Raw genomic sequence first — 25,455 nt, forward strand, 5'->3', positions numbered from 1 at the left:
AGGGGAAAATCCCAATCCCAGCAACCCCCGCGAAGCTCCTGGCACAAAGCTGGACAGTCGCCATGACAAGTAAGGGCAAGCAGTTAGCCGGAGGGGGGAGGCGGTGGGGCTGGAGCCCGGGAGGAGGGCCGGGAGCCAGTCCGGATTCTCACTGGGTTGGTGCTACAGCTACTTTACACTGTGGGTGGGGACGGTCGGCAGGCTGGAGCGGGGAGGGCAGAATAAGTGGAAACCATTTTAGGAGACACCTGCCCCTGTGTCAGACATGAAGGTGGGGAGGGAGAGAGCCTTTGTACCTGTCATTCCTCTCCCGGATGGCTGGATATGCTCTTCTCATCAGCTAGAACGTCACCTTTTAGGAAAGACTTCCTTACTATCCGAATCCAACGAATTCCTTCAGAGACCCTGTGTCACACCATCTTGTTTAATTTCCTTCGCAGCCCTTACCGTTTTCTGCAAAGATTTGTTCCTTGTCTTAGTTACACAGCAGCGTAAGCCATGGGGGGGGGGGGGGGGCAGAGACCTTGTCAACTATCTTATTCATTGTATTTATTTCTCGGTGCCTAGTAGAGTACTGGGTAGCAAGGAAGAGCTCAGTAATAAATGCTTATTGAATGAATGAAAAGAGACGGAAGTCTGAGGAATTTGGCGGAATGAGAAGCAAAAAAAGGTCAAAAGCTGTAAAATCAAACATAGCGCCAGCGCCCTCCGCAGGTGAGGGTGGGTAGTAGGTGCTTTAGGAGTGCCGGAGGGAGACGGCAGGGGGAGCTCAGGCACTGCTCGCCGAGGCAGAGGCTCTCGGACTACAACACCCAGCAACCACCACGAGCCCTACGGCTTGATGGGAACGGTAAGCATCCGCGACCTGTCACGTGCTTGCCCCGCCCCTCCCGCGGGTCTCCCGCGAAATCTGACCCGGGATGCGGAGGTCCAATGGAAAGGCGAGGCCAAATCCCGCGAGAGCAAGTGGCGCTTAGCGACCGCGGGGGCTGAGGGACGCTGTGCTTGCGGCGGAGCGCGTCCACCTGTCCCGCTCGCCTTCCGGGGTCTTCCGCCCTCTCCCGGAAGAAGGAGGAAGGGCCCCGGACGGGTTCTCCAGGGCTGCGTCCGGGAGCCGAGAAGTTTGAGGCGGTGTGGGCTGTCGTACCGGCAGGGCAGCTGGGCGCTCGAGGGACGAGGGTCGCGGCGCGGGCCGGAGTCCGCGCTTCTTCGGCAGCATGAGCGCGCCCAAGGCGCCCCGGTCGGCCCCGGACTGCCTTGCTGCGGACCAGGCCCCCGCTCCGGCTCCCCTGTCTCCTCGGGCTTCCCCGACGGGTGAGAGTCCGGACTCTGAACTGTTGCCACCGCCGGTACCTCCCGCTGGGGACGGCCCGGCCCGCTCGTTCCCGGATCCCGCGGCGGGCTCCCGGGCGCCAGAGGAGGGCGGCCCCGCTTCTGCCTCCACCGCCCTGCAGGCGGGCTTCGCTGCTCCTACCGACTTGAGCCCTCGAATCGAGGAGCCAGAGGTTGGTGAAAACGTGAGCCTTCCCGCAGAAGAAGCGGACGCGCCGGAGTTGGGGCCAGGAGAGGCGGTGGAAGGAGTGTCTGAGGACCTCGCCCCGGAGGACGAAGGATACAGGTAGGTGGTGGTGGCAGGGCCGCGGCGGTGTGGAAGGTGCGTGGGAGTGCACTGCGCGCGTACCCGCGGGTCGGCAGCCCCACCGCTGCGGGCCCGCTTTCTCCGTGCTTTGCTCACCTGGGTTTGCTATCCCCCCCCCCCCCCATCTTCCTTCCAGCACCTGGAACTACTGCTTCTCCCAGCTCCCTCGGTTTCTCAGTGGTTCCTGGTCAGAATTCAGCACCCAACCCGAGAACTTCTTGAAAGGCTGTAAGTGGTAAGTGAGGACAAGGGGGCGGGGAAGATCACCATGCCTAGGATTTTCACCATTGATAAAAACCCTGATTATCTGGGAGAAGGAGTAAGAGTTCCTCTTGGATTGAGTTTAAAACTCATCTAGGATTATGTGTCTTCTGCTTTCCTCAGGGCCTTGGCGGGGGAGGGTCCTACACTGACCCACCCTACAGGTAGGCTGGGCCCTAGCCCTGCACTTGGAAAGTGTAGGCCTGTAGCCCTGTCCAGCTTTCTGACTCTTTTTTATTCCTACAGGGCTCCTGATGGTTCCTGCATCTTGACCAATAGTGCGGATAACATCCTGCGGATTTATAACCTGCCCCCAGAGCTGTACGATGAGGGGGAACAGCTGGAATATGCAGAGATGGTAAGGGTAGGGGCTACCTTGCCCCTTCACCGGACGCTGAGCATTTCAGCCCTCTGTGTAGATGGAGAAACTTGAGTCCACATGTTTTTCTGTTCACAAACATTGTTTCTTCGTGAATGTACACAGGTGGCATGTTCATGTTTAAAGAGGTGGTCATTCTTCCTTTAGTGGTGAATATGTGTTTTTCATAAAAGTAACAAATTTCTCGTGGCAGTGTTTAATTGACTTACACATATTTATTGAGTGATCGTTAATGTATCAGTTACTGTGTCTGATGCTGAGAGAAAGTGCTGAACGAGGCAGATGAAGAGCTGGTTTCATTTCTCACGTGAGAGTTAGATAACACACATGTAAACCGATAAAGAGTAAAGTTCGTCAAAGATTATGATAAATGTCATGAAGGAAATAAACAGAATGAGGAGGGAAGAGCCAGAGGAGACCCCTTTAGATAAACTTGTCAGGAAGGGAGGCTCTCTGAGGAGATGTTTGAGCTAAGATGTGAAGGATGATGGGATCAGTCATGCCAAGAGCTGTAGAAAGAGCATCCTAGGAAGAGGCAATGACATTAGAGTCTCAGAGTGAGGAAGGAGCTTTGTATGTTCAGGGAACAGGAGGAAGGCTGGCCCACCTGGACGGAGGCCAGTATAAGATGGATCCCATGAACGACCTACATTGTGTCCAATCTGGTGGGTAGGCCATTTAGAATTTATTTAGGAAACCAGGGGAGAGTTTTAAAACGAAAAAGTGAAATGATGGCTGAAATTTGGAGAATGGATTATGGTGAACAAGAATGAAATCAGGGGGCTTCATTAGGATGCATTTATCGTGGTCCAGGTGAGAAACTGGTGGCTGGGGCCTGAGGTGTCAGCAGGAGAAATGGAGAAGTGTGAGTGGATTTGAAGTATATTTTGTAGGACGTGGAGGTCAAATGGAAATGAAAGGTGTAGGGAAGGAAGCAATCAAAGGTACAGGTGTTTGCAGCTGGGTAGATAGTGGTACGATTTACTCAGGAGGAAACAGACATGAAGAGGTATTGGGACAAATCAAGGGTGTTTAGATCTGTGACATGTGAAGCTAAGAGAGAAATTGGGTCTGGGGGTGTACTTTAGGAAGTGGAGAAGTGTGTAGATGATATCTGCCGTCTAGCGAACAGATTCAGTATCAAGAGTGTAGCCAGAGAAGAATAGAGAGGCTCTACTTTCGTAGAGCCTGGAGTGCTCCAGCAGATGGAGGTGGAGTGCAGGAGGGGTGACAAAAGCAGAGGCAGAGTCTGGTCTAATGCTGTTAAGGCTGAGACAAACTTAGAGAATGACCTAAGAAGACATTAGTGACCTTGGCAAGAGCTCCTATAGAGGAGTTATGGAGGCAGAAACCGAGTAGGGCAGGTGGAGGAGGAGGCGTAGACAAATCTTTGGAAAGTTTCCTGTGGAAGGGAGTTGAGAAGTGGAATGGTGGGATCCCCGGGTGGCTCAGTGGTTTAGCCTTTGGCCGAGGGCGCGATCCTGGAGTCCTGGGATCGAGTCCCACAATGGGCTCCCGGCACAGAGCCTGCTTTTGCCTCCTCCTGTGTCTCTGCCTCTCTCTCTCTCTCTCTATGTCTATCATGAATGAATAAATAAATCTTAAAAAAATTTAAAAAAAAAGAAATGGAATGGTGACCAGAGGGAATACAGGGCCAAAGAAAGGTTAATGGGGTGCTTCTGCAGGGTCAGGAATAACCCAGTAGACGGAGGAATTGATGCTGGAGAAGAGAGGGGCGTGACAGGTCCCTGAGCAGCTGGCTGAGGACAGGATACAGAGCACAGCAGAGGACTTTGTTAGGTGCAGAGTACTCTCTGGCAGTAGGACGAGAGGCAGCTGCTTGTGGTTGGAAGATTTCTGCCTCTCCTCACTTGGCTTTTCAGTGAAGCATAAAGGAAGGTTATCAGCAGAAGGAAGAGGGTCTGTGGGGAGAGCGCAGAAGGTGTGAATGATTGGTCCTGTGCAGTCAGGAATCCAAGGCATCAAGGAACGTGGCAGTGTCAGGGCCCACTGGAAATGTGTGGGCCCTTTTAAAGTGAAGTCTGGTAACCTCATTGTGAAGTCTGGTAACCATTTAAAGTGAAGTCTGGTAACCTCATCGTGCATCTCGCCCCAGTATGTGAACTGGCTGTGTTTCCACTGTTTGTCACGTGAGGATGAGGATCGTGCTCACAGGGGAGTTGTGAGAATTAGAAGTATTAACGTGACATGTATGAACTTATGGCTGGTTTGTATTCAGCAAACCCTAGTCATTGGTATTAGTTGAGTCAAGCATGGAATAGGAGGATGGCCTGGCTCGGGTTTGCCAGCAGAGAAAGACCAGGGTGTCTTGAGAGCACCCGCAGGAGGGTGGATGTAGTGGTTGACTCGCATGTAAAGCAGATAAAGGAAATGGATTGTAAATGTGTTTTTGATGAAGCGGAATAATTGTGGTGGGAGAAATAGAGCAAGTCAGCTGGATAGGTTGGAGATGGTAGAGATTGTGGGGTGACAGGGCCTGGGACCTGATCATGGGAATGGTGGCTGATGTCCAGGGAAGGCCATGGCAGGGGGTGGTGCTCCGGAAGTCAGGTGATGGGGGAGACCAGAGTGTTAGATGGAGCTGTTCCGTTCTTTCATTGATTCATTAAGTCAACACGTTTTGGTTGAGAGCATTCTAGGTGCTAGGCCCTATTTTAGGTACCAGGGATCATTTGGGAGCAAAAACAGGTACAAGTCCCTGTCCTCTTTATGTGATAACTTAAATTCTAGCACAGGGAGTAGAGAATAAAGAAATAACCACGTAAAAGATCTACCTGCCAAGGGCCATGAAGAAAAATAAAGGAAGGAAGAGGATCGGGCAAGGGAACTGCAGTTTTAAAAAGGATGGTCATTAAGACCTCACTATTAAGGCGAGGTTATGATCCTATAGTAGGTGGTTTTTTATAGTGCTTTTTAAAATTTGTTAACAGTTGTATTCTAAATGATTTCCGCAGGACTTGGGACTCCATGGTCACGTGTCAGTTGTATGATGCTGTGCTGAGTGCCGATGCTAGATCATTCCCTTACGTAGTCCCCTGTTTTGGACAGTTGGGTTTCTGGGATTTTGTATCATCAGTTATTCAGTGAACACCTTCATGTGTTTTGATGGAAATTCTTTTCATAAGAGAGATTTATGAGTAAGAAATACCCTGGGTCAGGAGTATCGATATTTGCTTTACGTCTTGTGATACAGATAGCCAACTTGTTTTCAAAACCTCCCATGTTTTTTCCTTTTTTTTTTGTACTACTGTTCACAGTGTGGACATACCAGTTCCATCACGGCTGCACTCATTAGATAATTTCACTTTCTATGTCTGCAAGCTTAGTATTTGGAAATGGGCACGATTAATGTAGGTGGGGAAATTGGGGGAGGTCGTTTTTGAGTGTTTCCATATACCTGTTTCTTCCCAACCTAGTTTCCTAATTCCTCTCCTCCCATTTCTGACTTTTCTTTCTTTTTTAAAAAGATTTTATTTATCTGAAAGAGAGAGAGGAAGGGAAAGAGAACTTGAGCATGAGTGAGGGGAGGGGTGAAGGGAGAGAGAAAAGCAGGCTCCCCACTGAGCAGCGAGCCTAATTTAGAGCTTGATCCCAGGACCCTGAGATCATGACCTTAGCTGAAGGCAGATACTCAACTGACTGAGCCACCCACGTGCCCGTCTCTGACATTCCACAGAGCTTTCTGGAACTCCCATTCCTAACTCCCCAGCCTTGGCACTCCTCCCCCGTTTTCTCCCTACCCTGAGGCTCTTACCTGAGACCTTCACTTGCTCTAGCCCTATCCAGGTGCCCTGCATATCTCAGGTTCCGAGGGGGGCTCTCTTTGTGAAAACCTTCCCTTTGAGGGTTATGCCGAGTCTCCATTCACCAAAGACATCTGGCTCTCCTGTGCACCCCAACTCTTTCTACCATCTTGGTGATCTCGGGTATCCAAACCAGAAGCCTAGGTCTCATCTTTTAATTCCTTTTCCCTGATGCCCCACACCCAATTGATTACCAGAGTCCATCAAGTCCCACTAATCTTTCAGATCCATCTGCTTCTCCCCACTCTGCTAACCCTGCTTTAATTCAGGTCTTTTTTTTTTTTTTTTTTAATTCAGGTCTTCTTACTGGGGCTCTTATATTGCTGGAAGAGTTTCCTGTCTTTGTTTTTTCATTAAAACATTTCTTATTGATTGCTGGTGATATACTTGGTGTTGGGGAACCAGTGGTGAGCCAGATAGATACAGTTCTTGCCTCCTCAGATGGGTATGATGTGGAGTGAGGAGCATGGAGGGCTGTAGGAATGTGGAGTGGGGCACCCTGCTCTGTGGAGAGTTTTAGGGGAGGCTTCCCAGTGGAAAAAGCATCTAAGGGACCAGGAGGGTGATTAGGATTCAACCAAAAGGAGTTGTTGAGGGAGGTGAAGGAATAACATTCCAGACTCAGACACTAGTATGTGTGAAAGCCTGCAGATTGAGGGTATGGTGCATTGGCACCTTCTGGGGATGGGGAGTCAGAATGGTGGGATGTAGAGATTGTAAGGGAGTGAGTCTGGAGGGATGAGCCCTGAGAGGTGGGTAAGGGGTAGCCACCTGGTAAGGAGATTCAGTTTTACACTGAGGGTTATGTGGATTCCGTAAATGTTTTAAGCAGGAGGTGATGCTGGACAGAATTCTAATTTAACAGGGTCTCCAGGGCCTGCATTTGGCTGCGGTGTGGAGCACTGACGACGGGTAGGTTGGAGTGTGATGGTGTAGGGAGGCCTGGAGAACTTGTAGTGTTGCAGCAATGGTTTCAGGAAGGCAGTAACTTTGCATGGGACCAGGGAAGTCCCATGGTACTCCCTGGGACTCCCACTCCATGGGAAGGGAGTGCACATGTTTGAGAGAGTCCCAGAAGGTGGGCTTGGCAAGGTTCATGTCGCCAGCAGCTGTTTGGTCTTGCTCAGGCTGGACCAGGAGTGAAAGCAGAGTGAAGAGCCATAGTGGTCAAGATTAGTGCTCAGATTGGAGGCTTAGATACACAAATGTGGAGCCCTGGGAGAACAGTAGGTTTGAAGGAGGTGGGAGTTGGTCTGTTACAGACCCACCAAGTATGAGATGCCCTTGGGGTGTGCCAGTGGAGCTGTGCCAGGAGGTCTGATATGTGGGTTCAGAGTGGAGAGAAGTCAGGGGTACAGGATGTCATGCCAAGGACCAGCAAGTAAGTGACAAAGACAGTCACCCAGATGTTTGAAAGATTCTCTTCAAATCAGAGGAAAGGACAATGCTCAGTATAACAGTGAGCAGAGGTTACGAAAAGCGATACTTAAGTGACCAGTGAGCATGGGTGCGTGTCTACCTTCAGTGATCATGAGGGAAATGCAGATTTATACCACAGTGAAAATCTGTTCCACAGCCTTCAGTGGAGAAAAAGTTAAAAGTCTGGCGATACCAAGAGGACGCCGAGCAACCGGCCCTTGCATGCCGCCTGGGAGGACAGTGGATTGGGGTGGGCACTTGGGACCCAACTGTGACCTAGCGGAGGTGGCAACGCGCATGCCAGAGAGCCTAGTACCTTAGCAGGAATTGCAGAGCCACCCTCACACATGTGCCCCAGAATGTTCAAAGCATACCTGCCAAAATACGGAAAAACACCGGTGACTATCAATAGAGAAAGATAGTGGGGTACTGTCCAGTAGCAAGATGTCTGAATTAGAGCTAGATGTGTCGCCATGGTTACGCCTCCCAGTCACAAAGGGATGTGTACTGCCTAGTACCATTGGCATTAAATGTAAAGGCATGCAAGACAACGATATACATTGTGTTTTGGAGTTTTTTGGTATGAATGTATTTCTTTTAAAGATTTTTATTCATTATTTTTATTTATTTTTAAAAAATATTATTTATTTATTCATAAGAGACACACACAGAGAGAGAGAGAGAGAGGCAGAGACACAGGCAGAGGGAGAAGCAGGCTCCACGCAGGGAGCCCGATGTGTGACTCAATCCCAGGTCTCCAGGATCATGCCCTGGACTGAAGGCGGCGCCAAATTGCTGAGCCACGGGGCTGCCCCTCATTATTCATTTTAGTGAGAGAGGGAGATTGTGTGTGCAGAGGGAAGGAGAGGGAGAAGCATGCTCTGGGCTAAGCTAGGAGCCTGACATGGTGCTTGATCCCAGGACCCTGAGATCCCGTGATCCTAAGACATGAGCCGGGTCTAACGCTCAACTGAGCCACCCAGGTGCCCCTGTATGAATATATTTCTAGGGACGCCTGGGTGGCTCAGAGGTTGAGCGTCTGCCTTCGACTAGGAGTGATCCTGGGGTCCTGGGATCGAGTCCTACCTCGGGCTCCCCATAGGGAGCCTGCTTCTCTCTCTGCCCATGGTTCTGCCTCTCTGTGTCTCTCATGAATAAATACATAAAATCCCTTAAAAAATGTATTTCTAAAAAAATGCACAATAATGATAAATTCAGGATAGTATTTACCTCTGAGGGAGGATTTCCTTGGGAAGAAGTTTTAACTGTTTTTTGTCTTTTATTTTTTAAGCTGTGTGGAGTCGTCCCAGGAGTTTTTACAAATATTTCTTTTGTTTGAACCATTTAATAATTTTTTAAAAAGATTTTTATTTATTAATTCATGAGAGACACATAGAGAGAGGCAGAGACACAGGCAGAGGGAGAAGCAGGCTCTATGCAAGGAGCCCAATGCGGGACTCAAACCTGGGAGTCTGGGATCACACCCTGAGCCAAAGGCGGGTGCTCAACCACTGAGCCACTCAGGCATCCCTTATTTATTTATTTAACTTTTTTTTTTTTTTTTTCTAAAGGATCAAATGACATGTAGTTAGGTGTTCAGTAAGTATTCATTTCAGTGGCTGGTTCCTGGCTTCTATTTGGGACATTATTTGCTTCTTTCTAAGTGTTTAAAAAGTAAAAGGATAAATCTGCATGGCTTTTGGTGGCCCAAACCTGACATTAAAGTCTGAGCTGACTCTTGAATATTGAGATCAGGATTCTGTTCTTCATACTAATGCTGTCTGCCTTCTTCCACTTGGTTAAGTGCTGACCGTCTCGCTCTGTCATAAAACTGCTGGTGACCCAAGCATTCCCACATCTCTGTCTAGGTCCCTGTCCTTCGAATGGTGGAAGGTGACACCATCTATGATTATTGTTGGTATTCTCTGATGTCTTCATCCGAGCCAGACACCTCATAGTAAGTGATGTCCTTTGCCTACCCCCTGCCTTACCCTCCCCCCAGTTTCATGGGGAGCCCCTACTGGGAGAGAGCTGGGGGCTGCCAGGTGTCTCTGGGGAGGACAGCTTGGTGTACCCTTCAGATGCAAGTGGAGAGGGCCAGTTGGCTTCCTCCCCTTCCTTTGACAGTATGGGGACCTCAGTGTCCGTGTCTCTCTCAGCGTGGCCAGCAGCAGCCGGGAGAACCCCATTCACATCTGGGATGCATTTACTGGAGAGCTCCGGGCTTCCTTTCGTGCCTACAACCACCTGGTAGGGACTGTCCCACCCAGTCCCAGGGCTCATCCTGCCCCAGCTCTCCTTCCTTGGGGACAGCTGAGGCTTTGCTAGGCCTGTTTGCAGTGCTTTCCTGCTCCTAGGACGAGCTGACGGCAGCCCACTCGCTCTGCTTCTCCCCTGACGGCTCCCAGCTCTTCTGTGGCTTCAACAGGACCATACGGGTCTTTTCCACGGCCCGGCCTGGCCGTGACTGTGAGGTCCGAGCCACATTTGGTAAGCATCTCTGCCTCCCAAGGGAGGAGAAGGAGAAGGGCACTGACCTGTACAGAGGGACCTTGTGTGAGCCAGGGGACCAGGCATGTCACATCATCTTCAGGGCAGCCCAGGGCGGTGGGGAGGGGGCAGGTTGTACTAAGTGGGCAGAGGAGAAAACAGATTTAGGGAGGGGGTGAAACTTTCCTGGGGTCAAGCTGTATGGTAAAGAGCTGGTTCACTCTTGAGCCCATGCCCTGTCAGCTATGTACCCCTTGCTCTCCAAAATCCTGGTATCTAGGAAATTGGAGATGAAGCCAATTTCATTCTCTTGTGAGCCTTCAGCTTTCCATCCTTCAAGATACATATTTGAGAAGGAGGAAATAAGTCTTGAGCATTTAGGTCCTTTGTGGGGATGGAAGAGTCTGAGTATCAGAGGTCTTTTATCCTGCTTGTGACAGACGGGACAGGGGAGACGTTGATTCCCAGCTCGTGGGACAGGAGATGGATGTGCACTGCTGATTAGGTTGGTTAATGTCAGGTGTACTTACCCTGTCCCCAACTTTGTTCCTTCCTTTCCTAGCCAAAAAGCAGGGCCAGAGTGGCATCATCTCCTGCATAGCCTTCAGCCCAGCCCAACCCCTCTACGCCTGTGGCTCCTATAGCCGTTCCCTGGGTCTGTATGCCTGTGATGATGGCTCCCCTCTTGCTTTGCTGGGAGGACACCAAGGAGGCATCACTCACCTCTGCTTTCACCCTGATGGCAACCGCTTCTTCTCAGGAGCCCGCAAGGTAGGGGTCATGTCCTGAGATTCCAAAGAGGGTGCACAGAAGGCAGTAATGGGATGTCATCTGTGATGTGTTGAGGGACAGACATGGGAAAAAATTAAGCCAAGCTAAGGAAGCATCTGTAAACCTTGAGGGAAGCAAGGATGTCTCGAGGGGGTGAATGGAGTGGGCAGGGGAGGGATGGACTCCAGGCCCCTGCTCTATGTCTTTAGGATGCTGAGCTTCTGTGCTGGGACCTCCGGCAGCCTGGCCATCCACTGTGGTCGCTGAGTCGAGAGGTGACCACCAATCAGCGCATCTACTTCGATCTGGATCCGTGAGTGACTGGGACCTTCCTGCCCAGGGTCCTGTTGCCCCAGGGATGTCAGAGCCCAGCTGGAGGTCCCAGGCCCTGGATGGTGAGGGATTCCTGCCCTGAGGAGGTGATTCTGTGTCAACAAGTGCCTCTCTTCCCAGGACTGGGCAGTTCTTGGTGAGCGGGAGCACCAGTGGGGCTGTGTCTGTGTGGGACACCGGTGGAGCTGGACAGGAAGGGAAGCCGGAGCCGTTGCTGAGTTTTCTGCCCCAGAAGGACTGTACCAACGGAGTGAGGTGACCATTTACTCCCACAGGTCGTGGGGCTCAGGTCTGGGAGGGAGGTGAGGTGCTGATGACCCTGCCGGTCTTTCTCCCTCCAGTCTGCACCCTAGCCTGCCATTGCTGGCCACCGCCTCCGGTCAGCGTGTGTTCCCAGAGCCCACAGAGAGTGAGGACGAAGGGGAGCGGGAGGTGGACCTTCCCCTGCTTTCCATGCGCCACGTCCACCTCGAATGTCAGCTTCAGCTCTGGTGGTGTGGGGGGGACATGGACTCCAGGATAGCTGATGCTCCCCAGGGCCAGAAGGGCCAGGGAGGGACTGAGGAAAGTGAGTGTGAGTTTACATAAAACCGTTTTCTATGGCTCTAGGGTCTTTGTGTCTTTTTTTGGGAGGCACATGATGGAGATGGGGCCCGTGGGGTACAAGTGGGCGCCTATGTCCAGGGGCAGTGGGGGCTGGCATATTGTTTCCCAAACCGGGGTTGAGAGGTGGGACTAGGCAGGAGCCAATGGGGCGGCCGAACTTGGTGTGAAGTCAAGCAAGTGGGGGTGGGGCTTCGTGCCTTTGACTGGCGGGTTGCTAGGCAACTCGGTAAACTGAAGGGGGGGAACCTGTTTGAAATCTCACTCCCAAGGTGGGGGCGGCAGGGGTCAGGGTGAGCGTGGCTGAGCGGGAGTGGCAGGCGCTGTGTGTCAGACTGTCGGGTGTGACTGCGTGAGACCGTGCAGACGGTGACAGACAAGACACCCGCTCACTCGCGCTCCACACTATTTACCATCACCAGGCAGCAGAGGGACCATTACTCAGCTCTGGGGGAAGGGGAGCGGGAGCACCCGCCTCTCCTCCCCTGGACTCCCCCAGGATGCAGGCGACTGAGTCGCCAGAGTCAAGGACACACATGAGAGAGTAAAGGTGCTGAGAAGCCACAGACGTCACCTTCTGTATTCCCGCTAGATGCAGGACCAGGGCGGGAGCGTCTCCCTGGGCAGCTGTCACCGGTCTTGTTTCTCCATTTATGTACTTGCTTTGGGGGTGGGGGGCGACTGTGTTATTTCCAGCAGTGGCTGCTCCCCACCCCCCAGCCTTGCCAGACTGAGAAGGGGGCTCAGAAGGGACCGTGGGCAGGGGCCTAGACGCGGGACCTCCCAGTCAGGGGGCAGGGACGGAAGGCCCGCGAGGCGGGGAGGAATGTCACCTCTGCCCAGAGGTGCCGAAAGGAGGGTTACACCCGAAGAGGCAAATCCTCCTCCCTTCCCCCAGGATAATTGGAAACAGCCCTTCCGGCTGCTGTGGGTTTGGGGCCGTAGGTACTCCCTTTCCTCTCCAGGCCGGCTCTCCCCGTCGCCTGGCAGCCTGGGCCCCAGTTCACGCCCCGAACTCTTGCCTCTCACCGGTCCCAGGTAGCGGCACAGGAGGAGGCCGGCGCCCCGGGTTGGGGTTCGGGGCTCGCCCGCGTGACCTTGGGCCGGTGTCGGCCCTCCGCGCCCCACCCCGTGCCTCAGAGCTTGCGTCCCTACCGTGGGGACCCGAAAGCTCTGCCCCTCCCACTGCACACAGGTAGTCGTGACGACCAACTCAGCCCACTTTGTAAAGTGCGGAGCCTTCAAGGTTATCACTATTCTCTCCAGACCTGCCGGGAGCTGCGGCGGCGTTCGGGGCTGGGGTGGGGGGGCCGGAGGGGGGCGGAGGCTGCGAGAGCCGGAGGGGCTGGGCTCCTGGGGCGGCGAGGGCGAGCGCCTTTCTGGATCTGGGCGCGGAAGGTTCCAGCTGCCCCCGCGGTCCGCGGGCCGGAGGGCAGACGCGGCGGCGGCGGCAGCAGCAGCGGGGAGGTGGCGCGGGGGCGGGGTAGGGCCGGGGTGGCCGGGACAAAGGGGCGCGGGGTCGGGGGGGGCGCGGCGTGGGGAAGGGGCGGCGGCAGGGCGCGCGGGAGGTGCGCGAGGTGAGGGAGGTGCGGGGGGCGTGGGCTGCGGGCTTCGCCGCCCGCTCCGACGCCGGCTCCAGCTCCGGCTTTTCCCTCCGCCATCCTCTCCCCCTCCCCGCCACTCCTTTAACTCCCCCCGCCCGGGCTCGGCACTGGTTTCCTCCCCGAGCCCGCTGCCCTCAATCCCGGCGAGGCTGGGGCTCCGGCTCGCGCCCCTCCCTCGCTCCGTCGGCCGGCGCCCCATGCCGCCCCCGCCCGGCCCCCGGCCGCCCCAGTCCCCCACTTAGGCCGGCCCTGCGATCCCGGGGAACCGGAGCGCGGGCCGGGGGCGTCGGGCGCCCGCAGGCGGCCCCAGGAAGGGCTCTCGCGGGCTGAGCGCTCCACGGCGGGGGCGCGGGCAGAGCAGGAAGCGGGTCCGTGTGGGAGCGGGGGGCGGCCGCCGCCGGGGTGGTCGCGGCCGTGTCGCCGGGGCCGCCGCGGCAGCCACCGCAGGGGGCGAGCGACTTTTGGGGGAGTTGGTGCCCCGCCCCCCCAGGCCTCGGCGGGGTCATGGGGGCCCTGCGTTCTGGGCCGGGGGGCGTGCGAGTCGGGGCCCTACTGCTGCTCGGCGCCCTGGGGCTGGTGTCTGGGCTCAGCCTGGAGCCTGTCTACTGGAATTCGGCAAATAAGAGGTGAGCGGCCCCGGGTTGGGGCGACCCCACACCCCTCGGGCGGGGAGCAGGGGCGCTGCGGGGATTTGGGGAGGGGGGCTGGCTCTCGGAGCCCGGAGGAGGCCAGAGGGAGGGAGGGTGCCGGAGCTGCGAAACGAGCTGATGGTAACAAGACAGAGGTGATCTTGGGAGCCAGACCCCTGGGTCACAGACAGAGCTGGCTGTGGGTGGCGACAACCATGTGTCGGGAGTTGGAAGGACCCCACAGGGGCGAGGAGCGGAAAGTTCAGGGGTCGCCGCCGGGAGGGTAGTGGAGCGGTTATTTGGGTTGCTGAGGGACTTGTGTCCTGTCGGGGGCTGGGCTTGAAGGGAGCCTGGTTAATGTCAGCTCTCAGGAGAGCCGCTGAGTGGGTGCCGCTGAGCGCAGAGGGAAAGGGCAGGGTGCCTCCCTCCCCAGGAGGGACCTGGCAGCAGAGATGAGGGGCGGGAAGGGGGCTCCGGGCGCCCCCCCCTCCCCCGGGCAGCTCAGGCAGGGCTTCTGGACTCTCTCCTCACCATCTACCCCCTAACTCTTGCCCACAGCCAGAGGGTCAGTGAGCCCTTGGCAGATGGAGCTCCCAACCAGAAGATGTACCTGCCTTCCTGGCTTGGAGACTTTGTTTTTCTTTTTCTTTTATTTTCTTTTTTCTTTTTCTTTTTTTTTTTTTTTTTTTTCTGGGAGAAACCTGGAACCCCTTTTTTCTCTCTTGCATCTAGAGTCCCCGGGACTCCTGTGCCTCCCTCCCCCATCTTTGCTGCAAACTCTTCCATCAGACCCTCTGTTCCCCAGCATGCTTGCTTTGCTCTGAAAAAAAAGGCCAGGGGTCACACGAAACTTCAAGTCACACGGGGTAGGACAGAACCCTTGGGAGGTCATCTAGGTCCCTGGCCTCCATGCAGAGCCCACTTTGCGTTAGCAAAAGAGTTCCATGGTTTGCAAACTTCCCCCCCTTCCCTGGGGAGGCTGTGTGAGGCTGCCAGAAGGGGGTGGGCTTTGGAGCCCACTACAGCCTGGATCTTGGTTTGAGCTCTGGCTCTGCTGCTTTCAGCTGCATGGCCTTGAGCAGCCACTTAACTTTTCTAAGTCTGTATCCTCAATCCTCACACCTTTTATGAGGATTAGAGAGGTGAAGTGTTTGAAGTTATTATATGCTCATTAAAGGAGAACTAGGATCATTGTCTTCTCTTGACGTCCCAGCCTCCCTGCCTCTCTGCTACGTCTCTGGGTATAATCTCAAATGTCTTTTCTCAGTCTCCTACACCAACTCCCAGCTACAGTTTGAGTGTCAGGGGGAACCAGGAGGATCTAAGTTAGGTTTATTCTTATAGGGTTGAGAAAAGGGACATAGGGTGTTCTGGGGCTCTCTGGGAGGTGGGGGAAAAATGGGTCATTTGGGAGCCTGGGAAGATACTGAGTAGCAGTCCCTGTCCCTGTCGATGCACAGGGAGGGGCTGCTGTCATGGGCAAGTAAGTAGTGGCTGCACCAGGCTGGTGGCTACCTGGGCAGAGGGAGGTGTGGGCTTGCAGAGGCTGTGGTTAAGAGAGTCAGCTCCTTCAGTTCTGGAGCAATAGGGCACTTTTCCTGGGAAGTCATGAGCCCCAGGGCAGGAGGGCTGCTGAGCAACAGGGAGATGTCTGGGGCAGCTGGCCCCTAGACCCTGCTCCCCATTAGCCTCATGGAGGGCCACTGCCTGACCAGGCGTTTAACTCCTGTCACATCGCCTGACTAACTTGGGACACTGGTCTGGATTCCCCTCCACACTGGCCCCCTGCCCTGCTCCTCACCTCTCCTTTGCCCTGAAACCCCTCAAATTCAGTGGTGGCCTGGGGGAGGGGAGGCTCTGCCCCCATGGTTAACTGCCGTGGTATAGTGAAATCACCTGGGATGGGTGGGCTGTGTGGTTCCAGAGAGGCCAGCTCCTTGGTAACTGGCATCCTGTTGCCATGGCAACGGGGCTAGTGATGGAGCGAGAGATGGCAGTGTGCATGTGGTGAGGGCGGGCTGGAGAGTACATTTGGGGCTGGAGACCTCTGAGCCTGGCTTCCTGCTGCTTCTGAGTCCTTAGTGCCTGCCCTGTCAGAACAAGACTTTGCCCTCTGACGAAGGCTGTCCTGCAGGGATGTGGGGTGAGGGAGACCAAGGTCTGGGGGCCAGACCTCTGACAACTCTCCTTGTCCACCTTGCCCTCCTCTTGACAGGTTCCAGGCGGAGGGTGGCTATGTGCTCTACCCTCAGATCGGGGACCGGCTAGACTTGCTCTGCCCCCGAGCCCGGCCTCCTGGCCCCCACTCCTCTCCTAATTATGAGTTCTACAAGCTGTACCTGGTAGGGGGGGCCCAGGGCCGGCGCTGTGAGGCACCCCCTGCCCCAAACCTGCTTCTCACTTGTGACCGGCCAGACCTGGATTTGCGCTTCACCATCAAGTTCCAGGAGTATAGCCCTAACCTCTGGGGCCATGAGTTCCGCTCGCACCACGATTACTACATAATTGGTATTGCTGGGCAGAGGGCAGGGCCCCTGGGGAGGTGCTCCCGAGATTGAGGGCAGAGGGGACGAGAGAGAGAGAGAGAGAGAGAGAGAGAGAGAGAGCCATGATACCCTCCCCCTGGGTGGCAGCAGGGCTGGGGATGGGGTCAGAATGGAACAGGGGCTGGGCTCTGGGCTGCCAACTTCTCCCTCTGGCTCTCCTCCCTCAGCCACGTCGGATGGGACCCGGGAAGGCCTGGAGAGCTTGCAGGGAGGCGTGTGCCTCACCAGAGGCATGAAGGTGCTTCTCCGAGTGGGACAAAGTAAGTAGGGGTTCTGGGGTTGGAGCTGCACGGGCATGCTCAGGGGGCTGCTGTCTTCAGCCCCTCTGTCTTGGGTCTTCACCATCTCCAGGTCCCCGGGGAGGGGCGGCCCCCAGGAAACCTGTGTCTGAAATGCCCATGGAGAGAGACCGGGGGGCGGCCCACGGCCTGGAGCCTGGGAAGGACAACATGCCAGGTAGGAGCCAGGGGTCCAGCCTCCTGCCTTCCCCGCACCCCCCACACCTCCTCTGCTCTCAGACCCCAGCTGCCCTGCCTTCGCCCTCTCCCTCCGCCATCAGTTTTGTGGGGTGAGGGTTGGGGGGTCGATACAGGAAAGAGAAGTGAGGATGGGAGGGTGGGAGGGGAGTGGAAGCCAAATGAGGAAAAGACTCAATTAGAACTAATTAGCCCAGCCAGTGCTTCAATCAGTACTGTCAGAGGAGTGGGGAAGACTACACGGCACCCAGCTGAAGGGCTGGACACACCTGGATTCTGAGTGGGATTGGAGGGGAAGGGGAGGTGGGGTGCCCGGGAGGGCTTGGGCACTGCTGGGGAAGCCCATGGGGACCCCCCAAGGCTGGGTGTTTGGATGCCCCGGTGGCTCCTTCAGCCCCTCCCCTCTTTCCTCCTCCACCCCTTCCCTGCCAGGTGACCCCACCAGCAATGCAACCTCCCGGGGTGCTGAAGGCCCCCTGCCCCCTCCCAGCATGCCCGCGGTGGCCGGGGCAGCGGGGGGGCTGGCGCTGCTCTTGCTGGGCGTGGCAGGGGCTGGGGGTGCCATGTGTTGGCGGAGACGGCGGGCCAAGCCTTCGGAGAGTCGCCACCCTGGTCCTGGCTCCTTCGGGAGGGGAGGGTCTCTGGGCCTGGGCAGCGGAAGTGGCATGGGGCCTCGGGAGGCTGAGCCTGGGGAGCTAGGGATAGCTCTGCGGGGCGGTGGGGCTGCAGACCCCCCCTTCTGTCCCCACTATGAGAAGGTGAGCGGTGACTATGGGCATCCTGTATACATCGTGCAGGATGGACCCCCCCAGAGCCCTCCCAACATCTACTACAAGGTATGAGGGCTCTCTCCCACCTGGCTCTCCTGAATCCAGCCCTTCTCGGGGGTGCTCCTCCAGTGTGAGTCACGGTTGGAGGGACACCTCTAGCATCCCCTCGGCCCCTCTGCCCCATCAGCTCCTGTGTTCCTGCTGCTGTCATTCCCTTCCTCACTTGTAGGATTCCTTGAGACTCCTGCCCTTGGTTGGCCCCTCCCTCTTGTGCCCCCCGCAGAGACTCAGCCTCCTGCTCTGACCCAGCGTACCCCCCCCCCCCCATCCCTGGTCCCCGTGTGCCCCTCACACACCTAGATCTAGGGGCGGGGACTGTCTGTCTTTTGGTTGGCATCTCTTCCTTTCTGCCTCTCACTGTTTTTCTCTTCTTTTTCTCTTCTCTCTCTTATTCTCTCTCTGTCTCTCTCTCCCTCTCCTGTCTCTAGGTCTGTTCCTCTTCCCTAGCAGTCCCCTCCCGAGGCTCCTCTTACCGGCTCCTCTTACCCTCTCGGCTTCTTATCCTAGGCCTCTCCCATCTCCCTGGGTGGGTTGGGGGGAGGTGCAAGCATTCTCCCCTCAGCTCCCTCTTCTGACCTCTCTTACCAACTGCTCCCCTCAGTCTGCCAAAAATGCGGGCCTCGTGGGGAAGGCTCTGGCTCTGGTGCTGCACCCCAGCTCCGGGCATGGGAGGTGGGGCCTCCTTCTCGGCCCTGCCTCAGGCCTCTACCTACTCCAGCCCTCTGGGGTGGTTGGGTCATGACAGCTGCCAGGAGAAGAGGTGTCCTGTTTTGTCAGTGGCCAGCAGCAAGATATGAACTAGTCGGGACACACACAGTGCGCAGATTTTGGTCTGACACTGAATGGGCCACTTGGGACAGGAAGTGACTGGCTCCAGACAAGAAGTGACCGGGCCTGGACAGAAGTGGCCTGGCAAGTGGCGGAAGCAGTGCGGCGGGCACTGGAAGTGCCTTCATCCAGGACAGGAAGTAGCGCTTCTGAAAGAGGAAGTGGTCTGGCTGGAAATTGAAGTGGCTTAGTCTGGGGGGGCGGGGTTGGGAAGGGAGAGGGTGCTTGGTGGCTGGTTCTTACTCTGTGGAGAAGTTGGGGCAGGGGGGGACAGGAAGGACTTCCTGTTGCAGGAGGAAGCTGGAACTTACTGGCTGTAAGAAGACAGGGTAGACTGAGGAGGATTTTCCTAGTCTTCAGTGGCACTTCCCGGGATCTCCCTTCCCCGTTCCCTCTGCTGCTTTTAGGACAGTTAGGGTGACTGCCATAGCTGTGGCAGGCCTAGTTTGTCCCCTTCTTCTTCCCTCTCCCTACCCCAGTATAACCTCTGTCAATCAACAGGACTATCGAGAACCCACATGTTGTCCCCAGTAACCCAGAGGGCTGTCTTGTCCATCACATCGTCCACTTCCTCGTCCCTTCAAACTCAACACAGCTCCCTTCTTAGTGACCAAAATGGTGGCCTACTGACTGGTCTAGCTGCAGGTGGTACTTAGCAACTGCCACCGTTTCCATGGTGACCAGCTCATACCTCTACCTGCCCTGTAGTGCACAAATCGGGTGTTGCCTTCTTTTTCCTCCTAGCTCTGTTCCATTAGATCAGAGCTGCCCTTGGGCACCAAGTCGGCCACCTCAATCACCAGCCAAGATGGTTACTTTGTCCACCAGAGGTCAAGTCATCTCTCTGGTACTGTAGCTCCCAGCTCCTTCCTGATTTTGCTAATCACTCCTTCCAGAGGACAGGAAGTTGATATTGCCATGGGGGAGGTGGCGGGGGATGGCCGTCACCTCAGTAGTTTTACTGTAAAAGGGAAATTTGAACAACAAAAACCAAAAAAAAAAAAAAAAGAATAAAAGACTTCAAAAGTTGATAAGAAGGCTGGAGAATGACTGGGTGGGTATGAGCTGGGACAGAGGACAGATGGGTAGACTGACTGGGCATGAGTTGGGACAGAGGAGGGATGGGTAGGCTGACTAGGTGTGAGTTGGGACAGAGGACGCATGGGTAGACTGGCTTTCAAGCTGAGAGTTGGATCACATGGGCCAAGGGGAAGCGTAGGGAGCCAGGCTAGGTTGGAGGGGTGAGGTGGGCAAGCACCTGGGGATACATGGGCTGGGTGGGAAGGCTGAGGAAGGCAGCTGCTTCCCGGGGATGGAGGGGGGAACCTGGCCAGGAGCAGGAGTTGCCAATGCACCCAGTGGGGACATTGGTTAATATATGTTCACATGTGTCTGTTGCTAAACCAAAGCACCAGGGATGAGCGAGGCAAGTCGCAGTCAGGAATAGAATGGGTTCAAGTCTACTCCCTGCTGCCCCTGCCCAAGGCACCCCTGACTTGGGGAGTTTTGCTGTTGGGGACCAGTGTGGGGAGAAGTGGTGGGACTCCCCAGAAGACTTGGGGACCTGGCCGCCACGCTGCCTGCCCCATGCCTCCCTGTGTGCCCATAACCCAGGCTCTTCCCTAAAAATCCTGGGTGCCCAGCCACCTAGACTCAGCCCCATTCTCCAGCCACAAAAGCAGCGTCAGGAGCATCGCCCTAGCCAGTCGGCAGGGGTCACAACCTCTGCCCTGCCTGCCCCTCCCCTGACTTTAGGTTCCCCTCCCGCTGTCTCCCATCTGCCTGGGGGTCAAGGGGTCCTCCTGCCCCACTCTGTCCAATGGGACCCCTCCTCCTCCCCCTGTCCCAGCAAGACGCCCCCCCCCCCCCCCGCTGGGCCCCCCGGGAGGTACAGGTGCTCTAGGAGGGGAGCTGCAAACTGAGGCCAGGTGCTGGGCTGTCTGGAATTTACTCCTGTCCTCCTGAGCCCACCCCGGAGCAGCCAGAGGTGCGGAGGCTTGAGGGGGGTGGGAGGGCTGGTCCCTGCCCCTTAGTGGGGGTTGGTTGTCATGGCAACATCCCCTTCTCCACACAATGGGAAGCCCCCCTCAGCCTCCCGCGTGGATGGAGCCGACAGCCCCATCGCTGGCTATCAGCCTCAGGGACTTGGCAACCGTCACTATGGCAACCCAGAGCCCAGCAACAGGGCCCAGTGAGAAAGGGAGGGGTTCAAGACTGGGCCAGGGCTGTGTGTGGTGAGGGGGCCAGGGAGCCCAGGGAGAACGGCCCCCCTAAATACATCTAGAAGCACAGGTGGAGAGACAAGAGGGAAGAGAAGTGGGATAAATAGTCTCGGTGACAAACAGCTCGCCAAAGCAGCCAAGACATAACACGCTGAGAGACAGGAAGACACCTGGGGACAGATGCACAGCTGGGGCGAGGAGCAGTGTAGTCTGCAAAGCACCCCATGACACACTCCCTCGGAGCCCCGGCGTCTCTGGGCTCCCCCCACAAAACAGGCACACACTGACAACGTAAGCCTTGCAGCTTGCCCCCCCCCCCGCCCCCCTGCCATGTGTGGTAGCTTGTGTCGCTCTCAAGCTCTGTGAAGGCACTGGTGACCTCCACACAGAACAACACATGCCACCCCATGCTCCTTCTGGGTACAAATACGCCAACACGTTCCCTGGGGAACAACGACAACACAACGCACACAGGTGGGATGACATTCTTTTTTTTGGAGGGAGTTCACATATATATTCGCTCAGCATTTTATTAAGTTGTCTACTTTGTAGCAGGTACCCTGTTGGGCTCCTGGGAATATAGAGTAAATGCAGCCACATCCCTGGTTGGCATGAAGTCCATATGTTGGTGGGGGACAAGCCAATAAAGTTTCAGGCAAGGACAAGTGATAGACACCAAACAGAGTAATGGGACGAAGAGGGTGGAGAGTAAGAGGGAGATGCTTCAGACGAGGAGCTCATTTGGGTCACACCCTGAGTGATGCAGAGAAAGGCCTGCACTGTGGGAAGGGCATGCCCTGGCAGAGGGAACAGCAAGTGCAAAGCACGGAGGTGACCTCTGGGTGTGTTTGGGAAGAGCGAGAAGAATCTCATAACCTTGTGGAAGCCCCAGATGCGCCCCAGATGTGCCCCATTCTGCCTCAGCCTCGGTCTGGAGGGAAGCAAGTCTCTTAAGGTCCAGAGCCTACAATAAAGAACTTGGTCTAACTTGGTCTTGCTTTTCTTTGCTTTGTGTGTTGTGCGTGAGTTATGTTTTCCTCAACTACATTTTAAGCTCTGGGAGGGCAAGGACGAGGCTTTGAGGTTTTTGTGGGGGCTATGGTACAGCGTCTAGAGTGGGCAGGCAAAGAGGAAGTAAAGAAACCAGGGGAACTGGGGATCACAGGTGCTAAAGCTGCCCCCACAGCAGAGGCTCTCCTGGGGCGTGAGCTGCAGAGACTCACACTTTGCAGGATATGAATGAGGTTGATGTGTGTGTGTGTGTGTGTGTGTGTAGCCGGGTTACGTTGAGGGCTTTTAAGGAAAGTTGTGTAGAGCTGCAGTGGGAATTTCTGATGGGGGAATGGTCGACATGGTACGTGGAATTCCTCTTAGAATGAAAAATGGGGCTTCCTAAGTGGCTTTTTGGGGAATCGCGAACACAGGGCACCCCCTGACAGTAGGGTGAGTCTCAAGATCTGTAGGCAGGCCAGGAGAAATGCCACAGGGCAGTCTGGAGGCAGGGGGCTGGCTGGGATAGGCTCAGAGCACTGGGGACAGCTGGGAACACCGGAGATGTCTGGGAGGGAGCAGGGAAGGCAGAGTCCTGAAGGCAGGTCTCACGGGGACCAGGTCCCAGGGACCCCTGCTTTCCACGGGGCATTGAAGCATTTGGGGTCCTGGTTCTCCCTCCTCTCCCAGTGCCCTCGGAAACTCAGGCACCAGCTCCCTCCAGCTCCATGGCTGGTGCTGCCGGTGGTGGCGGTGAGACTGAGCAGCCTCTGGGGGCGGCAGCTGGTGAATGGGGAGGAATCTGTGTGCTCAGCAAACAGCAGCCCCAGTGCCCGTGGCTGCCTCCTCCCTCATCAATCAGCCCCAGCCAAATGTCCTTGGATTCCCACCACCCCAAGGGGACTGGGGCTGGGCCAGGGTCCCCAGGGGAGTGAGATGGGGATGGGTGGGGGGAGTTGTGTGTGTGGGGTCCTTGGCTTCCCATCTCTTGGCCTCTGTTCATTTTCTTCTCTCCTGGAAGCTCTTGGCTCTTCGTGTCATAGACCGACTCTCTCCTGGCCCCAAGCATTGTGAGGGCATCAGCTACAAATCACCTGTGGGGGTCTGCTGGGGGAAGAGAGGGGAAGAAAGATGAGTCAGGGCCGAAGGAGACTCTCCTCTGGTTCTCACGGGACAGCCCAGGGCACAGTCAGTAGGAGGTTGCTGGCACTGAGGCCCTGTCCCCCCCACCCTCCCTCATTGGCCTCTCCATCCCTGACGGATGCTCTGGAGAACAGGCTGAGACCCCACTCCCCGAATGTCCTCTCTTCCCACCCTCTCTGGGCCCCCAGCCCTCATTCCCTGCTTCCCGCCAAGATCCAGAGGTCCAGCGGCCAGCTCACCCCAAATCTGCTGCTGCTCCCCACTGGGGAGCCTCTGGCTCACTCTTCCCTCTCCTCAGCCCCTGCTCCCCTCAGGGACCCAGGCGTCCTGCCCACTCCCTTCACCATAACAACCATTCTTTGGGAGTTGCTTAAGACTTTAATATCATTTCATTAAGTCAGCTAGTTAGAGAAGGTTGGGCTCCCAGAGACTGGGGTGGGCAAAAGACAGACGGCCAAGGTAGGGGGGAAGCAAGGAAAGAGTCCCCCTCTCTCCGTGGAGATGGCTCTGAGACATCAAATATTGACAGTGAGAGAACAGAACTTATTAAATCCGGGACAGGGGTGTGCACGGGGAGCTGTGGGAATGGCCGGATGCCTGGGTTCTGAGGGTAATGAAGGTCTGGGAGGAGGGAAGGTTCTGAGGCTGGGGGTGCAGGAAGGGTAAGGGTCCTGCACCCAGGTACAACTCTTCTGTCCCTTTCCTTTGGGAGGTATTGCGCCTTGGTGTCCTGGCTGTTGCTCGGCTGTCCCCTGGAGCCCCTGGGGACAGGACCCCCCCATCACAGCTGTGGTTGCTTTCCCTTCACCCCTTCCCCCTACCTCCACCTCTGTTGATGAGCTTCAGCAGTGTTTAATCGGATTGAGCAGTAATTAGCAAAGCAAGATGTTTGATTACCTATTTAGCATAATGTAGGGGGCTGGGATCTCCAAGCACAGCCAAGGGTAGGGGGGTGGTCAGAAATGGGGTCCACACCACCTTCCTCTCCTGAGAAAGCCAATGAGCCCTGCGGTGGAAGCCCCCCTCATACCTCCCCACAAATCTTCACTCCTTTGGGGACCTTTCCCTGGGGGGATCGGACCAATCATGTCACCTCTCTGCCACCCACCGCCTGTTTGGTTAGAGGATGAATCGCTTAGCCCTCCTCGCCTTGCTGTGCAGCTGGTTTGGGGTGTGGCAGGACCCCTGGCAACTTCAATCGTGGTCTTCGGCACTAGGACGTTGGCACTAAGACGTTGGTCTGGGCAGGGGACCGCAAATCAGAGCCCAGGCGCCTCCCTTAAGGATAATGGGGTGTGGGTGTGGGTGGGGAGAGGTCCCAAGGGCAGGGGGTGTCAGTTCTGAAAATCAGGACAGGTGGGATGGTGAGGTTAGTGTTGGGTGTGGATGACTCCCAGGGCCCTTTAGGAGCACCTGAGACAGCCGAGCCTTGTGCCAGGTTGGCATCAGAGACCTGTCAGGTGTGAACACCACGCAGAAAGAGGGGGAACGGAGGTGCCAGCTTCTCCCCCTCCTGATCCAGCAAAGAAAATGTCATCCATTTAGCTCCTCATGGAAATGTAATCAGTGGGCTCGCTGAGGGCTTTGTCTTAATTAGGCACTATTGATGGAAGCAGGGAGGGTGCCTGCCCATCCCCCGGACCCGCTTCCTCCCTCAGCTCCTCCCGCCTCAGGTAGAGCCCGGGGCCGCGGGCGCCCCCTCTGCGGCTCCTGGCCTGCAGCGCCCCCTAGCCCCCGCTGAGGTCTGCCCCCCTCCCCGCCCCCCACCTCGCTCGCCCAGGACCCAGCCTTTGTTCTCACGGAGAACCGAGCCCCTCCCCGGCCCGGTCACCTTCCCCAGGGAGTCCCCGCCTCCCGTTCCCCCCAAAACGGGCGACGCTTCTCAGAGCCGATCCCCAGGTTCCCCTAAATTCCAGTTCCGTTCTTCCCTGGCCTCCCCCGCCCCGCGCAGCCCGGTGCTCCGAGACCCCAGTCCGGGCGCAGACGAGGGAACGGGCGGCAGGGCAGGGGTGCTCCAGCCCCGCTTTTTCCCCCGGACCCAGCTGCGGCCGCGGCTGCCTCGAAATCCTGGAGCGCCTTCCAGGGCGCAGACCGGCCCCGCAGGCGGGACGCCGGGCGCCACCTGCCGGACGCGCGGGGAGCGGGCCCGCAGATGCGGGCGCGGGGTCTGGCGCGCGGGGCTGGCCGGCCCTCCCGGTGACCCGAGGGAGGGCAGCTAGAAGTCTGGGCCCCGGCCGGTCCTGCCTGTCCTCGGACCACACACCGCCCCCGCCCCGCCCCGGCCAGCGGGACTCGGAGGCCGGCCCCCCACTCGCCGGCCCTGTGGCCAGGGGCCCAATGGGGCGCGGGCGGGCCGAGTCGGGCGCCCGGGCGGCGGAGCTGGGGCTGCCCTTCGCCTGCGCCTGCGCCTGCGCCGTGGGGGCCGGGCTCGCGGGCCGGCTCCCCCGCCGCTCGCCCCTCCCCGCGCC

At 56.6% G+C, this 25,455-nt stretch overlaps 2 protein-coding genes across 4 annotated transcripts; both read left to right on the plus strand.

Annotated features, from left to right (window-relative positions):
* Positions 1 to 11,720, plus strand: WRAP53 (WD repeat containing antisense to TP53). Of its 2 annotated transcripts, none has more exons than XM_026005408.2 (10): positions 1 to 1,618; positions 1,776 to 1,874; positions 2,147 to 2,258; positions 9,391 to 9,479; positions 9,664 to 9,772; positions 9,880 to 10,012; positions 10,575 to 10,783; positions 10,993 to 11,096; positions 11,237 to 11,371; positions 11,458 to 11,720. In XM_026005408.2, the coding sequence occupies exons 1-10, from the start codon at positions 1,218 to 1,220 to the stop codon at positions 11,702 to 11,704; spliced, it is 1,638 nt and encodes a 545-aa protein (XP_025861193.1). In that variant the 5' UTR covers positions 1 to 1,217; the 3' UTR covers positions 11,705 to 11,720. The 2 variants fall into 2 exon arrangements, with proteins under 2 accessions (XP_025861193.1, XP_025861194.1); XM_026005409.2 differs by having other exon boundaries at positions 9,682 to 9,772.
* Positions 11,721 to 13,368: 1,648 nt separating this feature from the next.
* EFNB3 (ephrin B3) lies at positions 13,369 to 19,663 on the plus strand. 2 transcript variants are annotated; one of them, XM_026005410.2, is made up of 5 exons: positions 13,369 to 13,949; positions 16,168 to 16,460; positions 16,666 to 16,758; positions 16,850 to 16,954; positions 17,407 to 19,663. In XM_026005410.2, the coding sequence occupies exons 1-5, from the start codon at positions 13,828 to 13,830 to the stop codon at positions 17,814 to 17,816; spliced, it is 1,023 nt and encodes a 340-aa protein (XP_025861195.1). In that variant the 5' UTR covers positions 13,369 to 13,827; the 3' UTR covers positions 17,817 to 19,663. The 2 variants fall into 2 exon arrangements, with proteins under 2 accessions (XP_025861195.1, XP_025861196.1); XM_026005411.2 differs by having other exon boundaries at positions 18,233 to 19,663.
* Positions 19,664 to 25,455: the final 5,792 nt, after the last annotated feature.

This window comes from Vulpes vulpes, chromosome 12 (assembly GCF_048418805.1).
Source record: "Vulpes vulpes isolate BD-2025 chromosome 12, VulVul3, whole genome shotgun sequence".
In the NCBI taxonomy this organism is placed as follows: Eukaryota; Metazoa; Chordata; class Mammalia; order Carnivora; family Canidae; genus Vulpes; species Vulpes vulpes.

Bases quoted from the DNA above. Each gene is read 5' to 3' on its own strand.
- WRAP53 (XM_026005408.2), top strand. From the start codon at position 1,218: ATGAGCGCGCCCAAGGCGCCCCGGTCGGCCCCGGACTGCCTTGCTGCG. The intron at 9,480-9,663 runs GTAAGTGATGTC...TGGGGACCTCAG, and splicing joins TCCGAGCCAGACACCTCATA to TGTCCGTGTCTCTCTCAGCG. The intron at 10,013-10,574 runs GTAAGCATCTCT...TTCCTTTCCTAG, and splicing joins TGAGGTCCGAGCCACATTTG to CCAAAAAGCAGGGCCAGAGT.
- EFNB3 (XM_026005410.2), top strand. From the start codon at position 13,828: ATGGGGGCCCTGCGTTCTGGGCCGGGGGGCGTGCGAGTCGGGGCCCTA. The intron at 13,950-16,167 runs GTGAGCGGCCCC...TCCTCTTGACAG, and splicing joins TGGAATTCGGCAAATAAGAG to GTTCCAGGCGGAGGGTGGCT. The intron at 16,955-17,406 runs GTAGGAGCCAGG...CTTCCCTGCCAG, and splicing joins TGGGAAGGACAACATGCCAG to GTGACCCCACCAGCAATGCA.